Source organism: Astatotilapia calliptera, chromosome 10 (assembly GCF_964374335.1).
Source record: "Astatotilapia calliptera chromosome 10, fAstCal68.1, whole genome shotgun sequence".
Classification (NCBI taxonomy): Eukaryota; Metazoa; Chordata; class Actinopteri; order Cichliformes; family Cichlidae; genus Astatotilapia; species Astatotilapia calliptera.
This window is the reverse complement of record NC_137431.1, coordinates 8,588,661-8,605,581: the sequence shown is the minus strand read 5'-3', so window position 1 is coordinate 8,605,581 and position 16,921 is coordinate 8,588,661. Positions and strand designations below refer to the sequence as shown.

General features: G+C 40.2%; 1 protein-coding gene across 2 annotated transcripts; it reads left to right on the top strand.

Annotated features, from left to right (window-relative positions):
* The first annotated feature begins 751 nt into the window (after positions 1-751).
* Positions 752-14,882, top strand: trpv1 (transient receptor potential cation channel, subfamily V, member 1). Of its 2 annotated transcripts, none has more exons than XM_026182070.2 (16): positions 752-986; positions 3,329-3,554; positions 3,702-3,859; positions 3,955-4,107; positions 4,234-4,371; positions 7,484-7,782; positions 7,981-8,157; positions 8,245-8,400; positions 8,491-8,586; positions 8,691-8,761; positions 10,292-10,457; positions 10,543-10,609; positions 10,792-11,141; positions 11,214-11,335; positions 13,393-13,514; positions 13,596-14,882. In XM_026182070.2, the coding sequence occupies exons 2-16, from the start codon at positions 3,352-3,354 to the stop codon at positions 13,673-13,675; spliced, it is 2,358 nt and encodes a 785-aa protein (XP_026037855.2). In that variant the 5' UTR covers positions 752-986; positions 3,329-3,351; the 3' UTR covers positions 13,676-14,882. The 2 variants fall into 2 exon arrangements, with proteins under 2 accessions (XP_026037855.2, XP_026037853.2); XM_026182068.2 differs by lacking the exon at positions 752-986 and adding an exon at positions 1,364-1,532.
* The last annotated feature ends 2,039 nt before the right edge of the window (positions 14,883-16,921 follow it).

Here is a 16,921-nt window from a genome sequence, read left to right as displayed (position 1 = left end):
ATTGCTCTGGTCTTTATAAGACTTTATAAGCTACAGTAACAAAGCACCTACTGCCTTGGGGGGGTCATCGCAGCATCCTTTAACTGACCTGTAAGAGCCATGGGAAATCTTCTTTCTGATGTTTACTGCTCTTTATTCACCTCTTCTGACATTCAACCTTAATTTGACCTTTAACTTAGTATATGTTCTACTCAAAAAGTTCATGGATGTCCTTTGTTTGTTTTTTTAATATTCCTTTTCATACTTGTTGTCATTTGGTTTAAGGAGATACGATTATGATTATGAAGATTAAAAGTCATCAACCAGTTAAAGAGAAAACCTGTTTGTCAAGTCTATAGCTTCATATTTTACTATAATCACATAAACACAGTTTTTTTTCCCACAGGCACATATAGACGTCACAGTCCACTGCGTTATAAGTGTGTTCACTCACTCATTATGCTGCATTAAGCCACAGTGATAGTGATGCTACTAGAAATAAACCAGTGTTAATAACTGAATTTGCGCCTGACTGTCTTTGAATGTGTTTTTCTGCCTGCGTGAGCTCAGACGGGCTAATAAAGAGAGTTTTAGCTTTGTGCACATTTCTGTTTTGTATTTAATCAAGGCTCCTTTGAGAATGACAAGCTCAGATACAAATGGGATCAAGATCACAGAGAAGTTTTTTTGGGGTTCAAGTGACGGTTTTGGTTATGCCATCATATGCAAACGATAACAATCTCATGCATCCTTTTCAAAAGTAAAAAAAGGAAGTTGTCTCATGCGAGCTCTGCAGCTACAGCTCACGCTGGTAGGCAGATGCTCCGCAACCACACATTTAGTCACAGGAGCAGCCCAGAGCAGCACTAAATAAAACACACAAGTACATCACATTGAGAACACGAAGAGGCTTGTAAGACGTACAGGAAACTCTTGAGCAGCTTTATGGACTAAAAAAAAAACCCCCAGAAGACTTACGACCAAAATCTTCAATTTGATTCTTCAGGGTAAGTTTCTCCTTTTTGAAACTTCTGCTTTCATTTTCTGTGGATTTTCTGTGGACAACACGCCAGTGCTCTTCTGCTTCATGCCTGCTTTTTTGTTCAGCTAACTGCTTCAGTGGATTATTTAGTTTGTATAAATTCAAAGATAATAAAAGATTGTTTTAACACTGCAATCTGCTCTGTAGCTCCTCTTTCCTGAAGTCATCAAAAAAAGCCAAGCTCTGTTGTGTTAGGTCAGAAAATACACTGCATTCTCTGTGGTATTTTGTCATGTCCAGTAATGGTCAGTACAGCATCCTTTTAAGCACTCAAGCCCAGAGTAAAGTGCTCTAATTTTCTCAAGGGCAGGTTATCATATTTCCCTCTGCCTTGGTCCTACTATTTCATTTCTCTTAATGCTAAGCAGGCATCTTCAGAGACACAACAGTATTCACACGCCCATGTCTCTGAGGGTGTGTCAATACCTCAGTGGTTTTGACATTAACATCAGATTTTTTTCAAAACTTTTTAAACAAAGGAAACAGTACAGACGACGAAGATTGAAGTCTGGTGAGTCAGCTCGTTTGTTACTGCTTTGATTGCCACTTTATAAAAAAAATGCTTTAGTTCATGAAGAATGTGCTACTGCCGTGGCATGTTGCACTGCTTCGGTATATGGATGGCATGTATGCAGTTAAAGGGATGTTTTTCACAGTTTAGATTGCGCCTCAGTGAGAATACAGAGCAGATTATCTTTATTATTGTAGAGACATGTTTGTGCAGCATTAAAAAAAACATACATGGCTCACATTACTGAGCATCATGGATCAATAAGTCATAAATAATACACCAGGACATAATCACATGATGTCGGAGAGGTTCCTGTACAAGCAGTTTTACAATGAAAACATTTATAGACATGCAAGCTTAGCATTTCTTTCTTTAAAATACTACCGTTTCAGTTGTGCGATTGAAAGCATCTATTTAATTCATCTTTTACATGATGTTCAGCAAAATGTTTTTTTTACCACAACAGATGTTCTTATTCTCGGTTTTTAGTCCGTTGTTGTTTTTTTTGCTGTGTTCCTCCCATGATGTCCATGGGGTATAACACAGTTTCCACTGAATCAGTAATTCCCCATTTTCTGACTCAAAAAGAGGAACAAGAAGCCACAGAAGATTTCTGTACGGTCTCATGGCCCTTAACGCATCTTTCTTTAACATCGGGGCATAGTGTCTGTTTACTATCAGCTGAACTTGGAATCCTTTTAGACTGTGAATGTGTAACCACACTGTAAACCAATTGGTCATGTCACAAAGCAGCAAGCAGCAAGAAGATCGAGTGCTGTGTTTCTACTGTTGTCAAGGAAGTGTTTTAAATAAAAACTCCTTTGTTAGTCACTGGTTGAGGAAACATCACATGTCTGAAAGCTATGCTCGTGCCATTTAAGACGGCTTAGATAAGCCCCTGTGGTAAACATGTTTCCGATTCTGCTGATGCAGCCACGCTACACGCTCTGACCTGAATTATTTACAGTGGCTCATGGCTGTGTTTGTAACCAATTCAATCCAAGCAGTGTAATGACATAGTTTTATATGGTTTAACTTAAATCTTTACTTTGATTCCTCCAATTGTTGTAGATGACTTACTGTGGACACAGATTTGGGTGTACAGTGATTTTATTGCCCTTTTTCTCATGTTTCAAATTTCTGCAGGCTAAATAGGACTCGATTAGTTGCTTTTAGTAGATTTTTTCAACAAGAAGCACCCAGAGAGAACAAACCTCCACCAAGACAGCCAAGACACTTTTAAGGGAATAATTTGGTATAGTTTGGTATTTTGTAAACAAAATTTTGTAAACAAAATACAAAAATTTGTATTTTGTTATTTTGTTTACAAAATACCAAACTGGTACTTTGTAAACAAAATACCAAACTTGTGTAGGAGAAGCTAACGGATAATAGGTTTGTTATAATATTGATTTTTACAACTTGTAACTAGACGTAAATAACTGACTAGCAGCTCATGCTCTTTCTCTTGACATTACTTTCTTTAAATCTGTAATGCATTTGGGGTTAAATGTAAAAGTGAGGTCAGAGGTTAAATTTTGACATGACACACATACAACCACTACCAAACTTAGTCTCCTTAAAGCTCATAAACCCGGTTAACTACAATTTAAATGAAAATAAAATTTAAAAAAAGCACCAGTAAAATGGTAGTTACTGAGTGTCTTAGTTATTAGGTATTAGCAGTGAAACAGTAACAGTGTCTTGAAAAAAATCTCTACACTTTGTATTGAAAACTCCTTGCAGCACCTCTGTCACTTCTGGATTATGTATAACTGTGTCGTATTTCCATGCAGATCACTGGAGGAAAGGGTGAAAAATGAAGAAATCTGAGATGTTTGGTTTCACTCTGGAGACAGACGACAGGACAGAGGAGGAGAGGTCGCGCCAAAAGATGACTAAGAAAGATGGTCTGGCTTTGAAGTTGAGCCCGGAGGACCCCAAGACACCTATGGACACTGATTACCAGGAAGAAATGGAGAAGACGAAACCTCAGATCAGATTCAATTTCAACTTTGACAAGTGAGCCTCTCCATGCAGTGATAAAATGAAGTTTGCCTCAATATAACACTCATTATAGGATTGGTGCTGGGTATTTTCAAGCCCCAAAGTGCTGATTTAATAACCCTCAGCAACCCAACTGTTACACTTTTTTGGTTTTTTGTATAGAGGGATTCGAGGTGTGGATCAGCATGATAACAGGAGAGACAGCAAGACGTATAACCGTGACAGACTGTTTGAAGCAGTGGCCAGCAGAGATATCAGCAAACTAGATGGCCTTCAAGAGTACTTGCGCCAAAATATGAAGAAACTCTCTGACTCTTTGTGTGAGTGTTGGAGGACCGGTAATGCAACAGCTGCAACTAAAGTAGAACATGCTGACCTATGTGTTAACCACATGGATTTGTGTTTACATCCACAGATCGGTCCTACGGTAAAACGCCCTTAATGAAAGCTCTGCTGCACCTCAAAGATGGCAGGAATGAGACCGTCGAAATGTTGATTGACATTTCAGAGAAGATGGGTGATGTTAAGGAGTTTGTGAACGCAGCCTACACCAACAACTACTACAAAGGTAACAGATTTTCTGTGTCCGGGAGATTTATTTGAACTCTTTTAACCTTGTCACGATATCCGTATTCCAGTATTTTTTTTCCAGTAATGCAGTGGACATGTTTAAATAAGACTCATTTTCTTGCAGGCCAGACAGCTCTGCATATAGCCATCGAGAGGAGAAGTATTTTTTATGTGAAGCTGCTGGTCAGCAAAGGTGCAGACGTCCACGTCAGAGCTTGCGGGAAATTCTTCCAACCACACAAGGGTCCCTACTTCTACTTTGGTGAGCACATGCTGCTGCAGAGAGGAGTTTCCTCATGCAAAGATCATATGCCGACGCAGTGAGTCAGCCAGTTATTTTTGTAGTTTTTAGAATCAGAGCAGAAGTGTGATTTTTTTTTTTTTTTTGAAGGAACAATATGATGGCCCAGTTTCCTCGATCAATACTTAATACTCAAATATGTATAGAGGAACAATGTGCAAGTTGTTCAAAGGGAAAGATTGTCCTATTTTTGGACATGCTACTACCTTTCCAAGTTTCTTATTCTTTTGCAAAATGCAGAATTCTGAATTACATGTGAGTACATTAAAAGACCAGTACAGCTTTGAATCTCGAATGAGAAACAAGAGCGAACTCAAGATAAGTAAAGGTTTCCTCGGGTTCCCTTTAACTATGACACCAACTATATTAGTATCCCTATCTACATACTGTTACATAACCTCTGGTACTTATTAAAGCCTTAAAAGTCACATATGATACATTTTTCTTTGGCGTGTAACAGTATACTCTTTAATCAAACATAAAATAATTGTTTCAAATGTACAGAATACCTGGAATATTAAGTAAATATGATCTTCATGTTGGCCATAAATTTCACAATTTATAATCAATTAATTATCTCTCTGTAACTCATCTTCCTCTATTACCAGTTTAACAAAAAGATTATTTGGGTCAAACTTGCTCTTCTTTCGGCCAGATAGTTTTTACAAATGCTGATTTTTTTTTTTAATCTAGTTAATGGCTAAATCAACGACTTATATTAGCTGATGGTTTCAAGGCGGTTTCACCATATGTGTGTTTTTCTGTTGCTGCCTGGACAGAATTTTTTTCTGCATGAGCAACAAAAGCTTGCTCAAACATCATTGGTCAATGGAAATTTAACTGCAAACACACCACAAAGAAAAACAGAACACTCTTGCTACCAACAGTCTCATCCTTTGCTTAAGGATCCCGAAAATAAATTTTTCCAGTTTTGCATTTGCATCTCTAGCTTCAGAGGGAAGATAGAGATAAAAATGGACAATACGAGTAATGCAGGAATCTTTCCCCCACTGATAGCTTCGTGTGTAGTCCCTAAATCATAGAGGAAACCATGACTGGATTCAAAACTAGTTCACAATATAATGCAAGTTACAAAAAAATGTTTCCTCAGCTGCTCGGTGAACCTCAAAAACCAAGCGATGAACTGCAACAGCTGGCAAAATTTATTACAGTGCAAGTCTTGAGTATTTAAAAGTAGAATGGGAGGGAGAGCCTTCAGTTTTCAGGCCCCTCTTCTGTGGAACCAGCTTCCAGTTTGGATTCAGGAGACAGACACTATCTCTACTTTCAAGATTAGGCTTAAAACTTTCCTTTTTGCTAAAGCATATAGTTAGGGCTGGACCAGGTGACCCTGAATCCTCCCTTAGTTATGCTGCAATAGACATAGGCTGCCGGGGGATTCCCATGATGCATTGAGTTTTTCCTTTCCAGTCACCTTTCTCGCTCACTATGTATTAACAGACCTCTCTGCATTGAATCATATCTGTTATTAACCTCTGTCTCTCTTCCACAGCATGTCTTTTATCCTGTCTTCCTTCTCTCACCCCAACCGGTCGCAGCAGATGGCCGCCCCTCCCTGAGCCTGGTTCTGCCGGAGGTTTCTTCCTGTTAAAAGGGAGTTTTTCCTTCCCACTGTTGCCAAAGTGCTGCTCATAGGGGGTCATATGATTGTTGGGTTTTTCTCTGTATCTATGAAGCGCCTTGAGGCGACTTATGTTGTGATTTGGCGCTATATAAATAAAATTGAATTGAATTGAATTGAATTGAGCTAACCGTCTTTTCTTAACATTTTGTTAGGAAAGTGGGAAATAGTTACAGTAATTTACAATTTACCAAATTTTGACAAGATCCCCAACACCTCTGGTTAAAATACAGCCACAACCCATGATAGAGCCTCCACCGTCCTTTACAGATGGGTGTAGACACTATTTGTTGTACCTGTCTCTTGAACTCCTCAGTACCACCTCAGTGCCATTTCTTTCTTTCAGATATTGTTCATCTGTTGCAGATAGTCTTTTTTTAGGCCTGCCAGTTCTTTTGTTCTCCACCTATCCAGTTTCTTCAAACTTTTTAAGGACACTTTGCACACCATGTCGACATATGCCAAGTTCTTCGATAATAGCTCTTTGGGAATCACCTTGTTGGTGCAAAAATATTATTTCATGTCTGTCAAACTGTTGTTTTTGGCATTTTTCATAGATTTAACTAAAGAAATTAGAACAAAACATCTCTTTTTGCAGCAGACTAAGTGACAAAGTGCTTAAAGATACAATTTCAAATCGGTTCATTGTTGTCTGGTATGTGCAGACACAACACTGGTTCGTTCCTTGACTTGGGTATCCTTTTTAATGGTTGAATGAGCAATGGTCAATGCCTATAATACAATAGCTGTAATACTTTTGCACAGTACTGTACTGTTCAGTACTGATAGCATGAATTTGTCAGCTTGCTCTTTAATGGTTTGGATTGACTAGACATAGAATGGACCAGCAAAAAAATAGTCCCTTTTGACTGATTTTTAATTTTCAACCCAGTGATGTGATCGTGGCTCAAGAGTTGGGAGTTTGTCTTGTAATCAGAAGGTTGCCGGTTCGAGCCCTGGCTTGGACAGTCTTAGTCGTTGTGTCCTTGGGCAAGACACTTCACCCGTTGCCTACTGGTGGTGGTCAGAGGGCCCGGTGGCGCCAGTGTCTGGCAGCCTCGCCTCTGTCAGTACGCCCCAGGGTGGCTGTGGCTACAATGTAGCTTCCTATCACCAGTGTGTGAATGACTGGATGTGTAAAGCGCTTATTGGTCCTTAGGGACTAGCAAAGCGCTATACAAATACAGGCCATTTACAATTTGATGTAATGTTCTGTACTGAAAGAAGATGGCGCAAAACATGTTTTAAAGCCTTTAAGCACTTATTTTTTAAATCCAGTTACATCTGTGTCAGTTGTTGAGGGCAGGGCTCCATGGTGTAGCCTTTAAACATTTAGTGTTTCACTTCCACTTTCAACACCCTGATTTTGATTCAAAAAAATAAGTAAGGCTGAAATAAAACTTTAAAATATCATCAAATCTTTGTCTGCAGGTGAGCTGCCCCTGTCTCTGGCAGCCTGCACCAACCAGCCCGACGTGGTAGACTTCTTAATGGACAATGAATACCAGCGAGCAGATGCTAAGATGGTAGATTCTCAAGGCAACACGGTCCTGCATGCCCTTGTGATGGTGGCTGACAACTCCAAGTGCAACACAGAATTCATAGTCAGCATGTACGACCGTATCCTAAAGATCACAGCGAGACTGTATCCCAAGGTGCAGCTGGAAAACATTGAGAACAAGAAGGGCCTGACACCTCTCAAAATGGCTGCCCACACTGGCAAGACTGGGGTAAAACACTGCAGTTTGACATTAAGAGTACTACCAAGTGAGAAAAGCAACAGTGAGAATGAAGTGCAGAGCTCCTTTACTACTGACAGGGCAGAAACTATACGTTTTGGTGGGATCTGTGGGTTTCTGGGTTTTCAGAAATAGATCAGACCTTCACAGACTCTCTTTGTTCTAGCTTTCCTTTTTACTTGTCTACAGCTGTTCTCACACATCTTAAGACGAGAGTTCCAAGAGACTGGAACCAAACACTTGTCCCGTAAATTCACCGAGTGGGTTTATGGGCCCGTCCACTGCTCCCTGTACGACCTGGCCTCCGTGGACTCATATGAGGAGAACTCAGTGCTGAAGATACTGATCTACGGCAGCGACATCCCTGTGAGTTCCAGCATCGTGACACCAGTCAGAGCAGTAGTTGCATGCTGTTCGGTTCTCAAATGTGCATCCCTTCCTTTCTCCTCTCAGAACCGTCACGAGATGCTCGAGACGGAGCCTCTGATCCAACTGCTTGAAGAAAAGTGGAATAGGTTTGCCAGTGGAATGTTTTTCTTCAACTTCCTGTCCTACCTTGTGTACTTGATCATCTTTACTCTCCTAGCCTACTATAAGAAAGAAAGCATGGTAAGCTGACTGACACAAAAGAGGTGAGCTGTGCAAGCATCACAGACAGGCCTGTGTTAATGTGGATGATGTTCTCTCTGTGCCCCACAGCCAATGTTTCACATTAACCTCAAGACTGATGATCACCTGTACATTTTAGCTTGGCTGCTGACAGCAGTTGCGAACTGCTACTTCTTTCTCATAGGGGTATGTAGTTAACTTTGTGTTTGTGTACATCTACTTTCTTATATCACCATCTAGTGGAAGTTGTAGTCCAGTAACATGACTGATTACCTCATCTGAATTCCTAGATTATAGATATGATGAGGAAACGACCAAAGCTGGAGACCCTGCTGGTTGACGGATATTATGAGATTCTTTTGTAAGTAGCAGGCATGCTCAAAATTAAAGTTACCTTGTGGAGTTTTCTCACCTCTTTATAATGCAGTATTATTCCTGATACAGAGTCGCAACTTGCATTCGTGCAGCAATCAGCTGAAGCCCCTTTACTACTAACATTTCCTTTTAATAGTTTCAATTGACTGCAGCAGTTGTTGTGATTTAATGATGTCAAAAGTTTGGACACACCTTCTCATTTAATGTGTTTTTCTATTTACATTGTAGATTCTTACTGAAGGCATCAAAACTGTGAATGAACACATATGGAATTATGTAGTAAACAAAAAAGTGTCAAATACCTCAAAACATGTTTTATATTTTAGATTCTTCAAAATAGCCACCCTTTTCTTTGATTACTGCTTTGCACACTCTTGGCATTCTCTCAGTGATCTTCATGAGGTAGTCGCCTGAAATGGTTTTCAAACAGTCTTGAAGGAGTTCCCAGAGATGCTGAGCACTTGTTGGGCCTTTTGCCTTCACTCTGCGGTCAAATCTCATCCCAAACCATCTCAATTTGGTTTAGGTTAGGTGACTGTGGAGGCCAGGCAATCTGGTGCAGCACTCCATCACTCTCCTTCTTGGTCAAATAGGCCTTACAAAGCCTGGAGGTGTGTTTGGGGTCATTGTCCTATTGATAAATAAATGATGCTCCAGCTAAACACAAACCCGGATGGGATGGCATGTTGCTGCAGGATGCTGTGGATGCACTCCGACACCAAAACACCTCCTCCTCCATGCTTCACAGTGGGAACCATGTATGTAGAGACCATCCGTTCACCTTTTCTGCGTCGCACAAAGACACGACGGGTGGAACCAAAGATCTCTAATTTGGACTCATCAGACCAAAGCACAGATTTTCAACGGTCTAATGTCCATTCTTTGTGTTTCTTGGTTTAAACAAATCTCTTCTGCTTGTTGCTTTTCCCTAGTAGGCGTTTCTTAGCAGCTATTTGACCTCTAATCTGCTCTAATCGGTTAACTTGCGATTTCTGAGGCTGGTGATTTGGATGAATTTATCCTCAGCAGCAGAGGTGACTCTTGGTCTTCCTTTCCTGGGGTGGTCCTCATGTGAGCCAGTTTCGTCATAGCACTTGATGGTTTTTGCGAATGCACTTGGGGACACAAAGTTTTTGTAATTTTCCAGAATGATTGAAGGTTTGCAGTGCTGTCGCCAAAGCAAAGGTGGCTACTTTGGGGAATCTAAAAGATAAGACATATTTAGAGTTATTCATAAATTTTTTCTTTGCTACATAATTTCATATATCTTACTTCATAGATTTGATGTATTCAGTTTGTATCCACAATGTAGAAAGTCGTAAAAATAAATAAAAAGCATGTTTGTGTCCAAACATTGGTAAGTTGGTTATATACTTTCTATAGGCATTGTGCTTCTTTTGGGAAAAAATAGGTTTTTCCACAACACTTTGCAAATAAATGGTTTGTGGAAGATGTACAGCACAGTAAAACTCCTCAGCAGTCATGTTAATAGTTATTACAGTGCTGCCGCTGATAGTCTTTTGCAGGGTGTCCTCTTCCTGATCTCCACTGGGCTCCACCTGTTTGGGAGGGATGAGTACCTCAGCTTCCTGGTGTTGTGTCTTGCTCTCAGCTGGGTGAACATACTCTACTTCTCCAGGGGCAACGAGCACATGGGCATCTATAGTGTCATGATACAAAAGGTAGCCCTCGCATGTCACGCAGTTCCACAGAGAAGATAGTAGCAACTGATCCCATCACTGAGGCTCTCTGTCTCCTTGTTTGCAGATGATCCTCAGTGACATCCTGCGCTTCCTGTTTGTCTACATCGTCTTCCTCTTTGGATTTTCAGCAGGTATTATACCCTCTCTAAAAAGGAGAAAGGTTTGCACAAAAACATCTGCATTTTTTGATTCCATTTAAAAAGTTTTACATACATAATACTCTTTTACAAAAAGAGTATTTTGGGACAGAATCTGCAGCTTGTGTACCCTGATCAGACCTGCTTAACCTGCTGTAACCTGCTTCCTATCACAGCGGTGGTCACCCTGCTCAAAGACCCTACAGCGGACAAGTCTCCTGATAAAGAGCTGAATACAACAAACACCACTAAATCACCTCGTTTTCTCCTTGTTGGTCTTGAGGAGGATTGTGTCAAACCCACCTTCTCAAACATCTCCTACACTACCCTGCAGCTCTTCAAGTTCACCATTGGCATGGGCGACATGGAGTTCATCCAGAATTACAAGTACATAGACGTCTTCTATGTGCTCCTCATCTTCTATATCATACTTACCTACATCCTGCTGCTCAACATGCTCATCGCGCTCATGAACCGCACTGTGGAGAAGCTCACCAATGAGACCACCAGCATCTGGAAGCTACAGGTCAGAGTGTTCAGAGCTGATGTGAGTATATAAGTGAAGTATGCGTGATTTAAATGATGTGACTGCTTTCAGAGGGCTATCACTATCCTGGACATGGAGAGGAGACTGCCCTGTTGCCTGAAGGGTTATTTTCGCTGTGGGGTGGAGAAAAATCTCAACACTGCTACCGGAAAGGACCGCCGACGGTGTTTCAGGTTGGCTTCTATTCAGTTCAGTGACAGCACAGTGGTTAGTCACACATTTTCAAAGGGCTGCAAATGCCCTGGACATTCTAGCTCCAACATAGGGTTGACATTTGTGGTTTAGCATCTTCATAGCTTTTTTTTAAATGAAATCTAAGCTTTTAACCAATACCATCTAATGTTTCTGTCAGTTTTGTTGACAAAGACAACATGTTAGCAAGCAGACATTAATAGATACCACAAAGATCAACATGAAGCTTCTTCCTTCTTGAATGCTACGCCCTTACCTTAACCCCTACTGGAGATAGAGGCCTCATTTTTTCCAATGACATATTGGCATAGGGCAGGGTTGGAAATCTGTTGATTGAAGTCCCAGCTTCCTGAAGGCTGCAGCTCTTGTACATTCCTAGTTTAAACATGGCAAAAAGTTTCAAATAAAGAAAGATTTATAGTTTATAGTTATATTTATTTATTTATTTTATTTTATTTTTTGGGGGGGGGGGGGGGGAGAGAAGACACACTTATATAGATATCAAAAGCTCAAATATGATACATTTGGTGTTACAGGGTTAATAAGGCTGTCTCAGGCACATCAGTGAGCCCAGCGGCCACACCCATCTGCTGTTAAAGCCTTTCTTTTATTAGGAGCATCAGTCCAGAAGAATTTTTTTTTTAACTGTGAGTCATGCAAAGTTACTCTAATGAAGTCCAAGAGTGAAAATATAGAGCTGCACACGATTATAATACAGGAAGTTCCTTTAGTTTTCATCTAGCAGTATTACAAAATCAAATGTTTCATTCTGCATTTATGTTTACTTAACGACGGGTTGCAACACCTCGTCGTTAAGGAGGTGTTATCAAGACGTGGTTTGATAACCATTAGAACAGTTTTTGGGTTTTTCCAAGAATAGCTGAACAGGCAGAGACCACCTTCACTAGCTTCTGATGCACACGCAGTCATTTTGTTCAATAAGGTGAAATATGACAGATACCACTCAGCTCAGAAAAGAGCTTCAGTGGTTTTTCCTAGTAGTTTTCAGGGGTAACAAGTTATTTGTCAATTATTGTTGTTCCAATCAGCCTCATCTGCACTTTGCATTTATTGCACACCAACATACTAAACCAGCTGAACATGGATAATTTAGCACAAAGCACTATGATGCCAAATGCAGCCTCACAAGTTATGGAGGCCCTGTTGGGTCAAAGCTTTTTCTCTTAAAATGTAAAAAAACAAAAAAAAAAAAACACTACTACATGGGTCTGCATGTCCTGTGTCATTCTTGCTTTTCCCCTGCTTTACAATTGTCCTTGTCCAAGAAAGACTAAAAATGCCTGACATAAATAATGACTATAATCTAACTTAGTCTAACTTTGAATTATTTCAGCTGACATGATGTTCAAATGTTGCATTTACTTTACTAAATTTGTTAGTTTGATCACTACAACGTGCATTAGCACTAGTTGGCTTCTGTGGCTGCAGAAAAACAAAATCTAGAAAACTGGCTGTTAGTGAGCTGCGGCTTGAACTCGCTTGCAGATAAATCCAGACATGTATAAAGACAGGAGAAAAGAACGCGTTTGGGTATTGAATACATAATTATTAGAGTTATTAGTCATACATTTGGCTACGTTTCAGTATTGGCTATATTATTTGTGTTCAGCTGTGCTAAATTGAACCTCTGCATGTGTGTCAGTCTTTGTGGGTTTGTAGTGGGTTTCCTGGTGACAGGAAGGATGACGTATGAGGTCTAATATTAGACTTATTATCTGACTTTATTGGCCAGGTTTTCATATTAAGATTCTTCATATCAAGGAGTATAAAATCCCTTGCATGAAACTGATCACCACTCTGCTGCTCACAATAAAGGCTGATAAAGGCCAACTTCATCAAGGCACAGTAACAAAGGAGAAACAAAGGTTTAGCATTGAAGAGTTCATCCAAGACGCGGCTGTGTGAGCATAATCGATTGATGCACAGTACACCATGTTGTTCGCTAATTTTGTTGACAGCTGATTGATGTGTCACACGGCAGACAGTAATTGGAGCATGTGTCCTCTTGTCTCCTCAGAGTGGAGGAAGTCAACTGGAACAAATGGAACAGCAACCTGGTCAAAATCGATGAGGATCCCGGCTGTTGGGAGCGTGTCCAGCAGCCAGGCACTGAAACCCCGCCTAGGAGCCAACAAAGAGGTGCGGAAACATGAATTCATGGATTTGTGTGAGGGAGGAAAGTAATTCGAGTCCACTAACATTTTCCTGCTTTACCCACAGGGAGGAGCTGGAGAGGCTTATTCATGGATGGCAGTAGGCGGTGGCAGGCGTACCAGTCCACAGAGATGACACCGGTCTAACAGAGAGCTGCTCTCTGGCTACTCAGCCTGACTGGCTGTTTTACTTGCCCAATAATTTTAACAGACATGGATAATCTACTTTACTGACTGATTGATACCCCAGTGTAACCTTCCCAAGAAAACCTTGTGGACACTTTGGGTTTGACTGACAACAGTGTAAAACAGCAATATTTATCAGTATTGAACGCCAGGCAGTGTTGTGCAAATAGCAAAGAAATTTTAAAGCAAACCTTTAAAGCAGAACATTTAATCCAGCGGCTTCTTCTACATGCTGCTCCTGCACGTCAACTGGATGCGCATCCTCTGCTCAAAGGCCATAACCTGCTGGCACCTCTGGTATCGCTCGAAAACCTTCGTGGAGTAATGCCACTCACCAAGGTGCTGATCCTTCCCTCCCACTGTGTGCCCTTTATACTAGGCCCATTTTCATCACAGCCAGACAAGCTAAATCTACTGCGACCAGATCAGTCCCACAGATTTCACAGCTTGCTTTGTCTACTCCACTTCCTGTTCCGGCCTGGATAAATGGCATGAAGCGGCAGCAATTGGTGTAGCAATCACCACCTTTGGCTCTACCTGTCACAGTTACAAATGTGGCTTAGACAAGCCTTTAGAAACACCGAGTCGCTTCTAGGGCTGATTATGAGAGAGACAAATGTGTGTGTGTGTGTAGCTACCTGAACTGTCACAGAGGATGACAAGAGCTAGGCTGCCTGCTGTTAATTTAGACAAATTAATGTTCAAGCGAACTGAGTTCAAAGCATAAATTAGAACTTTATTTTATTATTACAATATTACAAAAAGAGTAGCACAACTCTCACGCTCTTGCCTCTTATCTGTCGTACAGAATGACACAAAAGAAAGGCTCGTGGACCTTCTTCCATTTCACAGCAACAGTACAAGAAATAAAGAAAAAAAATAAAATTTTAAATAACAAGCAAATCAAGTATTATAAATAGTCACAACTGCAAACTGAAGCTTTGAAAGATTGTGGGGAGGGGAGGGAGAAGAAAAAAAAATTGTTACAGCTCAAAAAACTACACATTGCTAAAAATATATAATTACAAAATATTACTCATTTTCCTCACTTTACATAATAAAGAATATCTAAGGAATTGCTCTGCCTATTCAACAAAACTTCATTAAAGTAAAAAGTCAAAAAAAAAAAAGAAAAGCAAAATAAAATTGCTGTTTCTGTGGATCCTTACCATTGCCTCTTCCTTCTTATTTGGGGTTTTCATTAAACCATGCTCATTTTCAAAGGAAAGTCCAAGGACCAAACACTTAAGGCTTTTTAAGGGTCATTAGGGGGTTAGGAGAACAAAACATGGGTGCCATTGCGTTATATCTCACACACACACTGTCTACTGCACACACACACACACACTCACCCTTAACCGTTCCCACATCCACAGGCAGCATTCATACACAATCATTAAACTTTAAAGTTACAGTAGTCTAGTAGGTAAGCCAGTGTACAATAAAATAAACAATGCATTTGCTGTTTCACCTAAAAGTCGGGCTTCGTTTACCTCCGAGTGCTCTTGCAAGTGATCAATTTGGTCTTTTCATTTCAGCATCAGTAGCAACAACATGTAACTCTGTTTGCTGAGGTGCCCATTGTTGGGACCACAAATCTAGCTAGGCGTGTAGTGAGTTCCTACGGGGCATTGACGCGGATTTCATCTACTTCAGAGACTTTTGTCTGTGCCTTTCAATACCTTCAAAACAAATCATCTCAAACATTCAAGTAAACACATTTGTCATAGATACAAAGACGATCTGAAAAGGACACGAACTTTAAAAATGGCACCGCTTCCTAACAGTGTGTCCTTGTTAACCTGACTTTGGTCGCTTTTAAAAAGGTAGGAGTAAATTTTATCACAACCTTCCTTGTCATAAACATTTCACAATCTTGCTGCCAAATGTGGCACTAACGCAGTCTGTTATGCCTTTATTTCTTTTTCTCTTTTTTCTTTCCTTTGTAAACACCTGAATTCATTGCAGCATGTGAAGCAGGACCAAGCATCAAAGTTTTTCAACTTGTTTGCTCCCTCTTGGAACTTAAATATGTACAAACAACCTGATTACAGACTTCCTTAAGTGACGGAGAGGTATCGATCTTGAAGAATCCTATTATACAAATAATGACATTTAAAAAGAAGGAGAACCCCTTTGTGCATGTGTGCATACTGCAAGCTTTGCCCGAGGCCTATTCCAGAAAGCAGATTTAGCCAAACTTTGAGGTTTGTTAACTTTGACATGCTGGATCAGTCAGTTGGCATAACCGACTCTGTGACTCTAACCTGCAGGTTCTTTTTAACCTCCTATTATCCAGCAGTGAATGCAGAGTTGAGAGTTAGGATACTATCTGGTTGAATATTGACTTTGTTGTCCGAGGACTTTCTTCCTTTCAAGACTATCGATCTGGACATACAGCGATCCGTGGACATGGAAGAATAAAATCTATTGCATGCTACATGGTCTTCCGTTATAACTCTGTAGACAGGATGGCAGCTGTCAGGTTCTTAACCACTTTCTCGACACTAAACTGCATATTGGCATAATCCCTGTTTAAATAAAAAAAATCCTCTGCATGAAGCTTGTCCTGTTTATTGGCCATACTATCGTTTATAAGGTACATACTTCGAGTATTATTATCATATCTCATGATATATCCTATTTTATCACAGCGGCATAACATGGTGAAGATGACTGAGGGAGGATGATTGCGTACCTGCTGAAACCAGCTTCTTAAACCAAGCTACATGTAGTTCAGAGTGAGTCTTTGAGTCTTACAGACTGCAGACAGTCCAAAAGTGTTCCCATAGCATGTGAAATATGCACACATGCTGAGGTCAATATATGCTACTGAGCGAATGCAACAAAGCTGTCTTAAAAGGTACAGTCAGTTTTTTTACTGCAAATCATTACAACACACTTTGACGTTACAGTAATTAAATGCCATCATATCTGTTTGATCCATATTCCAATATTCCACTGCTGTTTCCTGTATTTCAGCCTTCAGATATTGTAGCCAATAAAAGGTAGGATTCCAACTTCCATTAAAAAAAAATAAGTAAAATTCAAGCTGAATAAAATGTGGCTTTAAAAAAAAAAACGAAAGAAAGAAAAAAAGAAAAATGTGACAGATTGACAAACATTCATATTTCCATTTAAAGTGGAAGATTTGCTCTTTATTTACCCGTTGCCATAGTGATTGTTGGACTCGGAGCTCCACTGATA

Coding starts and splice junctions, on each gene's coding strand:
- trpv1 (XM_026182070.2), top strand. CDS start 3,352: ATGAAGAAATCTGAGATGTTTGGTTTCACTCTGGAGACAGACGACAGG. Junction 8,762..10,291: donor GGATATTATGAGATTCTTTT/GTAAGTAGCAGG, acceptor TGCCGCTGATAG/TCTTTTGCAGGGTGTCCTCT. Junction 11,336..13,392: donor GACCGCCGACGGTGTTTCAG/GTTGGCTTCTAT, acceptor TTGTCTCCTCAG/AGTGGAGGAAGTCAACTGGA.